At 44.7% G+C, this 9,792-nt stretch overlaps 1 protein-coding gene across 1 annotated transcript; it reads left to right on the top strand.

Moving 5' to 3' along the window:
* MAT2A (methionine adenosyltransferase 2A) lies at nt 1-6,615 on the top strand. Its single transcript, XM_036333952.1, has 9 exons — nt 1-231; nt 2,252-2,329; nt 2,429-2,551; nt 2,932-3,044; nt 3,130-3,273; nt 3,473-3,691; nt 3,906-4,088; nt 4,219-4,352; nt 5,007-6,615. Exons 1-9 carry the CDS (start codon nt 141-143, stop codon nt 5,107-5,109), a joined length of 1,188 nt encoding a protein of 395 aa, XP_036189845.1. The 5' UTR covers nt 1-140; the 3' UTR covers nt 5,110-6,615.
* The last annotated feature ends 3,177 nt before the right edge of the window (nt 6,616-9,792 follow it).

Raw genomic sequence — 9,792 nt, 5'->3', positions numbered from 1 at the left:
CGCCCGCCACCCAGTTCGCTCCGCACCGCCGGTCCGCGCCCAGTGGAACTCTGCCTTCTGCTTGCGCACTTCGCGGTCGTCGCCGCACCGCTCCTCTCTCGCCTTCCTCAGCGTCGCGGTCACTCACCACCACCACCACCATGAACGGGCAGCTCAACGGCTTCCACGATGCGTTCATCGAGGAGGGCACCTTCCTCTTCACCTCAGAATCTGTGGGCGAAGGACACTCCGGTGAGGCGACCGGGCCTGGCGCGGAGGGAGGGCGGGTCGTGGGGCCGGGCCGGGCCGGACCCGCAGACAGCGGCTCCGCTCCCACACTGGTTGCCCTCGCTCGCCGGGCGGTGAAAAGAGCGGCGGCTGCGCGCCTTCCTCGTGGCGCCGCCGGTGCCCAGCGCGTGTACGCCGCTCCCCTCCCCCCCCCAGCTGCTCTCTCCCTCCCACCCGGGCGCGCGCTCCGGCTTGGAGAAGACTCCAGAAAACGAGAGGGCGGGGGGGCCGTGGCCGCTCGTGCTCTACCCGGCGAGGGCACTATTTCCTCCTATTCGCCATCCCGATAGCGCACAGTGGGTGTCCTGCCCGGAGCGCGCGCGCGCCCGCCCGGCCCTCGGGAGCGCGCGCCCCGCATTGCAGCCGCGACCACGTGTCCGCCGCGTGTGGCATCTGGGACGGGGGAGCGGCCGCGCGGCCTGGGCGCCTGCCCCTAGGGACGCTTTCTCTCCGGTGAATTCCTGGCCTGGGGTCGCTGCTCACGGAGAAGGCGGACTTGCCCTTAGGCAGCATGTGGTCTCCCCTTCGAGGCAACCGTCTCCAAGTAAAGACGGCGCGCGCTGAAGGCTCGCCTTATTTGGGCCCGTCTGAGAAGGAGGGGAAGCACAAATGAAGCGCAAGCTGCCATTGCGTTGTCAAGTACCTGGGGTGCCGACTGTTAGGAGGGCTTTACTTAAGGCTTCCTTCCCTGGGCTTTGTCCGCTGGTCCGCCATTACGGGGATCAGTTTACAGGTGAGCCAGGGAGGCAGTTTCAAGGTTCTTGCCATCAGTACCCAGAATCATCACCTGGTAACGATTATTGTTTTGCTGGACGACTTCTGCCCTTAGGTCGACCACCATGCCTAGTTCTCTAGTGTGATGGTTTCAGGGTCCATTTCTGTCGTGCCTTTAGTTCCACAAGCACCACCTGGTAGAGAGAGGACAGAACCCAAGGTCCTGAAGAGTGAAGGTCAGGTGGCTTAATCATTTCAGTCACAAGCTTTTCCAAGTTTGCAGATGAAGCCGTGAGCTTTTGGCTTGACTGGCGTGTACATTTTGCATTGTTATAGAAAATTCAGGGAAGTGGCATGGGGGTATTCTGTACCCCCCTCTCCCGGTTTTTAGTATAGAGGAGAAAATCAACAAGGATTCAGAATACACATTTGGGCATTTCCCAGTCTGTTCAGCTCTTGTTCCTGGACCACTCCTAATCATATGAAATACTTTGCCATTTTATTCCCCTTGTCCCTTGCTTTCATTGTTTAACTCTTTAGTTGATATTATTTCTCATTGCCCTAACTGGTGTTCCTCAGGATCAGAGAAAAATTGATAAACAGGTCACCTTTTCTGGTTGGTTGGATTTACAATGCAAACTTTACATTTTGGGAATAAAATGATAAGTATTGTTTGAAAAATGAAAATCAGTACTCCAAAGCTCTTTCCTACATTTGCCTGTGGATTTGAAGATAAATGACTTTATTAATGCTTTCACTTGATTAATCTCAGTAATGTGGCTATTCTATTTAACAATGGAATTTATTTTGCTTGGGAACTTAATTTCTCAAAATGTCTGAGTGTACTGGAGAGACAGGACTGACATCGGGTATAAAGTACATATGCAGTAATGAGTTTAAATGTATTAAAACATGCTGGATATTCTGCTGGCTTATCTGAATTGGTGAGCTTGTGGTACAGCTATATTAAGACCATGGTGTCAAGTTTTCAAGTAACATGTAACATTACATCCAGCATTTATTCTTCAGGCCAATGGCTTCTGGTAAAACAGTGCTTTAATTATACAGCAGTTAAGATCTCCATATTTGGAATGCTACTGAATTGGACACTTGCTAATGTTTAAATTGGTAAGTCTTATGTAGGTCCTACCACAATTATAAGGAAGCTCTAGCAGAGGTCTTTACAGCTGTGGGTGGGTTATAAGGAAGGGGGCATGACATATATTATTAACAGTAAAAGAAATTGAGCTAGGATTTTTTTTTTTTCCAGATAAGATTTGTGACCAGATCAGTGATGCTGTCCTTGATGCTCACCTTCTGCAGGATCCTGATGCCAAAGTGGCTTGTGGTAGGTTCACCGTATTGCTTCTTATCAACTGATGAGAGTTAGCAATATGAAAATGACTTTATAAAAGTGATGTTTGAGTGTAAACCTCTCTTTTATTAGAAACTGTTGCTAAAACTGGAATGATCCTTCTTGCTGGGGAAATCACATCCAGAGCTGCTATTGACTACCAGAAGGTGGTTCGTGAAACCATTAAACACATTGGATATGATGATTCTTCCAAAGGTATGTTTTAATGAGTTGGCTTTTCTAAGCTCATTTTTTCAAATATTTTCTTCAACCCTCTCTAGCTCTATTTTCTAGGGTGTTTCTGTTAATCTTTAACTCCAGTTATATAGTTTTACTATCCTTTGGTTCCAGCTCTATTCCATTCTCCAAAAGTACTTTTAAGTATATTTGATATCGTTAGCAGTGCAGGTGACTCTTTAACAACATAGGGGTTTAGGGCACTGACCTGACCGCTGACACCAGGCCCCCCAACCCCAAACAATTACCCTACATACAGCCAAGTGGCAGATGTATATTATTCAGGGGTCAACTGTGTTGCTATGGGCTTGCTTTTTTTTTTTTTTTTTTTTTTTAAATAAGGTTTGCTTTTGTTACAGGGTTTGACTACAAGACTTGTAATGTGCTAGTGGCCTTGGAGCAACAGTCACCAGATATTGCTCAAGGTGTTCACCTTGACCGGAATGAGGAAGACATTGGTGCAGGAGATCAGGTATTGAGATAGACATTATTTGCATCTCTTCTAGCATTAAATTCTGAGGCTTGGATTGATGACATTGGTGACTTTACTTTTTTAGGGTTTGATGTTTGGCTATGCCACTGATGAAACTGAGGAATGCATGCCTTTAACCATAGTCTTAGCACACAAGCTCAATGCCAAACTGGCTGAACTGCGCCGTAATGGCACTTTACCTTGGTTGCGCCCAGATTCTAAGACTCAAGTAAGTGATGACACATGCATATTACACTGGCCCAGAATATTAGTGATGTTTGATTAAAGCTGACTAATTTAAAAAAGAATAGCATTTGTCTTTTGTAGACATTACCCTTGTAGCATTACCCTTTTCTTTAGGGTAGAGAACCAAAAACAAAACTATTGTTTAGTAGACTGATAATCTGATGACCTGTGTTGCCTTCAAGGTGACTGTGCAGTATATGCAGGATCGAGGTGCTGTGATTCCCATCAGAGTCCATACAATCGTTATATCTGTTCAACATGATGAAGAAGTTTGTCTTGATGAGATGAGGGATGCCCTGAAGGAGAAAGTCATCAAAGCCGTTGTACCTGCAAAATACCTTGATGAGGATACAATCTATCATCTGCAGCCAAGTGGCAGATTTGTTATTGGTGGGCCTCAGGTAAGGCATTAATGTCAATCCAGTGTTTTTTTTGTGATGGTTACTTGTAAAAATTCGGCTACTACCACCTTATTTCTAGGTTTTTGAGTCCTGTATGTGAGTCTTCTGAGGATATTTGTTGAGTGATACATAATATGCATTTAACAAAGTTCATCTAGGACCACTTACTGGAAAGGGGAAGGCATAAAGTGACTTAAATCTTTTGTAATTTCAGGGTGATGCTGGTTTGACTGGTCGGAAAATCATTGTGGATACTTATGGCGGTTGGGGAGCTCATGGAGGAGGTGCCTTTTCAGGAAAGGATTATACCAAGGTGGACCGTTCTGCGGCTTATGCTGCTCGTTGGGTGGCAAAATCCCTTGTTAAAGAAGGTCTATGCAGAAGGGTTCTTGTGCAGGTATATACTCTTTTTTTATACAATGAGTGATTAAAAGGCATGTTAGCGGGAGGGCGCCCTCAGTAGTTATCTACTTCTTTTATACAAGTGTGTGAGTCTTCTGATGACTGTTATATTTGAATCCTTTTAGGTCTCTTATGCTATTGGAGTTTCTCACCCATTGTCTATCTCCATTTTCCATTATGGCACTTCTCAGAAGAGTGAGAGAGAGCTATTAGAGATTGTGAAGAAGAATTTTGACCTCCGCCCTGGGGTCATTGTCAGGTAAAGATGGTAAAGCCTATTGCTAGTGAAAAATATTAAGGGTGTGGGTGTGTGTATATTAGAGATATATTTTAATCTGAGATGGTAAAGAAAGACTACTCAGGCGGGGGAATATTTTAATTCCTAGAATATGTTGGTGTTATCTTTTAAGTTGCCTTCAGGAAAGGCTTATATTTAAAAAATCCAAAAGTATAGTGCTCCATGGTTTAACCATCCTAGAGAATCCTCCATACTTGGTACTGGGCTTTGTGCTCATCTTACCTAAGAATGTTTACTTCAAAGAAATTAGTACAGATGAATGGGATACTCAAGGTTATTGATAAAATAACCATGGTAGGGGGTGGGCATGGGACTTTGGTAAGTATTCCATGATCTCAGGTGAGCTTTTGATACTTGGAATTTCTCAGAATAACGACAAGTTTTCATATTTGTTGAGCCAGGGACCGAAAAACAAGAACTTTAGTTACTAATAAGGACTGTGCAAGGAGTTTGGACACCAGGGAAGTAACAAACACTTTTGCCACAAACTTTTTTCCTAGCATACACCAGAGAACTGAACTCATTTGCCAGGAGTCTTGAAAATGAGTCTTGCTGATTATTTTGCTTACTTTTAATTAATTGCTACATATTAAGTTACGGACTTGTATATTCCAGGGATCTGGATCTGAAGAAGCCAATTTATCAGAGGACTGCAGCCTATGGCCACTTTGGTAGGGACAGCTTCCCATGGGAAGTGCCCAGAAAGCTTAAATATTAAAAGTGTTAGCCTTTTTTCCCCAGACTTGTTGGCGTAGGCTACAGAGAAGCCTTCAAGCTCTGAGGGAAAGGGCCCTTCTTCCTAAAATTTCCTGTCCTCTTTCAGCTCCTGATCAGTTGCAGTCACTCTAGTCAATGACATGAATTTTAGCTTGTGTGGGGGACTGTAAGTTCGCTTGCTATTCTGTCCCTAGGTTTTTTTTTGTTCACCATTATAATGAATTTAGTGAGCATAGGTGATCCATGTAACTGCCTAGAAACAAACCAACAACACTGTAGTAAATAATGCTTTGAAATTGAACCTTTGTGCCCTATCATCCAACCCCCTAAAATTCTAATTGCATTGACTTTCTCACCAAATGCTGAAAATGTCCTTGTAATGTGCACGTAAAGTACTAGTAGTTCCATTATAGCTTCTGTCTGGCAATGCCACAGCCCTGTCAGCATGAATTTGTAATGTCTCCAGCTCTATTATGGATGTGAAGCTTTTCCTTATCCTCCCTATAACATGATCCATTTCTAATTATGTAGCTTTTTGTCAGGGAGTGTTCCCTATTCAATCATTCTTGCATGTAACGCAAGTTCCAGATGGAGCTCTAGCCTGACGGAAAAAAAAAGGCAGTTACCATTAAACCATCTCCCTGGTGCTTATGCTCTTAATTGCCATCTCTTAAACAGCACCAAATCAAATCTCTCCACTCACTCAGCTGTCTTGGAGGACGTACGTAATAAGGTTTTATTTAGTAAACCAATCTTATGCATGGTTTCAGCACTAGCCAAACCACCAACTCCTAGCTCTAGAAAAACAGGCACTTGGCACCCTTGTGATATCAGAGAAGTCATAGGGCAGTACCTGAGGGTCTGTAGGTTGCACACTTTGGTACCAGATAACTTTTTTTTTTTTCTTTATAAGAAAGACTAAGTACTCCACACTGCACAATAATTCCTCCCAAGGTTTTAACTTTGTTTTGTTTTCAAAACCAGGTCCAATGAGCTTTCTGAACAGCTGGTGTAGCTACAGAGAAACCAGCTTCCTTCAGAGAGCAGTGCTTTTGGCGGGGAGGAGGAAAATCCCTTCATACTTGAACATTTTCTAATTGCTTATTTATTGTATTCTGGGGTATGGCGTAAGTACAGAGAAGCCATCACCTCAGATGGCAGCTTTTAAAAGATTTTTTTTTTTCCTCAACACCATGATTCCTTTAATATGTTTCCAGCATTCCCAGGTAGGCCAAGGTGTCCTACAGAAAAACCTTGGGTTAGACCTACAGGGGTTCTGGCTGGTGTTAACAAGGGAGGGCAGAGCTGGTGCGGCTGGCCATGGAGAAAGCTGACTTGGCTGGTGTGGTACAGAGAAGCCAGCTTGTTTACATGCTTATTCCATGACTGCTTGCCCTAAGCAGAAAGTGCCTTTCAGGATCTATTTTTGGAGGTTTATTACGTATGTCTGGTTCTCAATTCCAACAGTTTAATGAAGATCTAAATAAAATGCTAGGTTCTACCTTAACTGTGTCCATCATTTTTTTAAGTGTTTGGTATGAATGTGATCTGAGAACATACTCTGACCTTGATTAATTCTATCCATTGTTCAGGGCAATCATCTCAACCCTGACTGCAGGCATTTAATGTTTATAAACCCTACCTATCCCTAGCACTAAGGAAATTCAAGGTTAGGTTTTTAAAACACTGCCTTTTTTAGCCAATGACGTGTGTCTCCTTATTACAGCAGCCATTGCTACACTGCCAGTGTTTTGCATTATCTAAGATTGAGGGCATAAAACTTAATATAAAACAGGCTCCATAATAGTTGTTTTTTTTTTTCATACATGCAAAAAGTCTCATCAGATTCCTATCAGCACAAACAGGTGTGCCAACAGGTCTTTAAAAGTGAAGTGGCCTACTGTAGACTTGGAAAGTGAGGGGATACCTGTATTAAGGAGGTAATGTTCAGTCTTGAAAATCTAAACCCATTTTCCAATAGGTGTTGGAGGCTGCAAGTTGAAGTTTCTAAACAGGAAACTGAAAAGCTCCATATTTTGGAACACTTAGATCAGTGGTCCGGCAAACCACGGCTCGCGAGCCACATGTGGCTCTTTGGCCCCTTGAGTGTGGCTCTTCCACAAAATATCACGTGCGACATGCACGTACAGTGCACTTGAAACTTTGTGGCCCATGCGCAGAAGTCAGTTTTCGGAAAGGAGATAGACGAAACAAGTACACAAGACAAGTGTGGATGCGAGAGTTGGAAGGGGTTGACCTCAGCGAACGTACCTCAATCAGATTGAGGACATTTTTAGCAAAGGCCAGCTTAGGAGTACCCTATTTAAGTTAATAACAATATACCTACCTATATAGTTTAAGTTTAAAAAATTTGGCTCTCAACAAATTTCAATTGTACTGTTGATATTTGGCTCTGTTGACTAATGAGTTTGCCAACCACTGGCTTAGATAATGCACTGCTGCCTGAAGACCAGTAACTATGTGGGCCAAATAAAGGTCTGAGGATGAGTGGACCCCTGCAGGCTGGAGGGACAGCACCAGAGAAGTAACTGCCTTAGATTGTTTGCTAGGAAGATGCCAAAGGAAAGGTGCTTCTGCTTTGGGGGAAAAGAATTTTAAAGATAGGTAGGCAGAGGAGCATGAGCCCAGGGAGAAGAGTAGGAGCAAAGGCATGCAACAGGGTGGTTGAGAAAGTATGAAATACAGAAGAGAATGTCAAACAGTTCATTTGCCTTTCTATAAAGTTTCAAAAGGGGTGACATGGATCGGACAGGAGATCCAAATGCTGGTCATAGAATACTAAAATGCCTCTGGCTAAAAGGACATTGACAACCCATTCCCAAAACAGCCACAGTTGCATAGGTCCTGATTCCTAAAATCTGAATAACCCAGATTTATTCCATTGAACAATGTTTACCAGCGTTAAGATGGCCACCCTTGCCCTGACTGGTTTGGCTCAGTGGATAGAGTGTTAGCCTGTGGGCTGAAGGGTCCCAGGTTCAATTCTGGTCAAGGGCAAGTACCTTGGTTGCGGGCACATCTCCAGGAGTGGGTGTGCAGGAGGCAGCTGATCGATGTTTTGCTCATGGATGTTTCTAACTCTTCCTCTCCCTTCCTGTCTAAATAATAAAATACATTTTTTTTAAAAAGATGACCACCCTTTCCCTCTGTCCCATCCTCCCAGCACTTTCACTGGGAAAACAGTCACAGAGGTGGTACACTAAGTTTGGGAATAGCAGCACCCTTGTGAGTGTCCCCTCGCAAAGTGAAGGAGAAAGAGCTGCTATTCTTACCAAAGGGGAGAGGGTGAACAGAAGACAGAACCTACTGGCAAAGGACACAGTGCTGAGGTACATTGTGTCACTTGTGCAGTTCCCCCACACCATTCTTGCTCCATACCTGTGGTGCCCTGGCTGGTGTTGCTCAATGGCTAGTGCGTTGGCCCATGCACACCACAGGGTCAAGACTGATTCCCAGGAACGTACCTGGCTGGGTTGCAGGTTCGATAGGGAGGCAACCAATTATTTCTGTTTTTCTCCTCCCTCCCACTCTTTAGACCCACGGTCACCAACTGGTGGTCCATGAGGTCCAAAAGGTTGGTGACCGCTGCTCTAGACATCAATTCTAAGGAGGCAACCAATCATTTCTCTTGTTTCCCCTCTCACTCCCACTCTAAATTTGGGTGAGGATTTAAAAATAAAACAAAAAAAGACCCTGTGGCACAGCCATTGCATATAATGCCTTGTATGAATCAAAGGGACTTACTGCCAGGCCCCACTTGGCCCAACCTGTACGTCTTCATGGTAGCCCTGCTCTGATCTCCCTATAGCAGAGGAGATGAAATTAATAGGTTTAAGAAATAAGAGTTAGAACTGATAGCACTTGAAATTATAAGAAATGTGAGGAAAAGACAAGATTGATGACTCAAAGGTGAAAAAAAATATAGTTGCCATCTATATATATAAAAGGCTAAATGACCGTTCGATCATCTGACTGGCCAGTAGGTATGATGCACACGGACCACCAGGGGGCAGATGCTCAATGCAGGAGCTGCCAAGCTTCGGTGACTTGGCAGCAGCGGTTCTCGAGTGATGCACCCCAGAACCAGAGAGGAGGGAACCCAGTTTCTCCCAGGGCCACACGATTCCACCTTTGGCAGTGGGTTATGTTGTTGCTGGGCACTGTCAGCCCCGAATCTGGTTTATTGCCAAGCTGCGGTGACCGCAGACACCCTTCAAGCCGTGGTGCTGCCCCAGGTGCGGCAGGCGGGGGAAAGACAGAGATTGGCTCCAGGGCGTGTCCGGCCCATCTCACCAGTCCTTCCCGCCAGCCACCTTCTAATCAATTTCCTTTCAATGTGCACAAATCTGCCACTAGCTCACTAATAAAGGAAAAGCAGGTCTTGAGTTGGAAATGAAGCTAAGTTCTGTTCAGGACAGGGTTTGAAAGCTCTGGGATATCCAGGTGGAGACAGGTATATATAGGTCTAGGGCACAGGAAAGAAATCTAAGCATAACATCACCAGAAACCATAGAATAGACATAATCATCCTAAGTGTGTACAGTGAAAAAAATGCCTGGGAAAGAGCCCTGAGCCCACTGTCCAAGAGGGTTAGGAGGGGTGGGACATGGGAAGAGAACCATAAAAACAGATGCAATCTTTTATCAAAGCACTGGGACTGCCA

This window comes from Myotis myotis, unplaced genomic scaffold (genome assembly GCF_014108235.1).
Source record: "Myotis myotis isolate mMyoMyo1 unplaced genomic scaffold, mMyoMyo1.p scaffold_m19_p_14, whole genome shotgun sequence".
Taxonomy (NCBI): domain Eukaryota; kingdom Metazoa; phylum Chordata; class Mammalia; order Chiroptera; family Vespertilionidae; genus Myotis; species Myotis myotis.
Note: the sequence above shows the minus strand (reverse complement) of the source record. Positions and strands in the feature narration are given on the sequence as shown.

Coding starts and splice junctions, on each gene's coding strand:
- MAT2A (XM_036333952.1), top strand. CDS start 141: ATGAACGGGCAGCTCAACGGCTTCCACGATGCGTTCATCGAGGAGGGC. Junction 3,045..3,129: donor ACATTGGTGCAGGAGATCAG/GTATTGAGATAG, acceptor TTACTTTTTTAG/GGTTTGATGTTTGGCTATGC. Junction 3,274..3,472: donor GCCCAGATTCTAAGACTCAA/GTAAGTGATGAC, acceptor GTTGCCTTCAAG/GTGACTGTGCAGTATATGCA.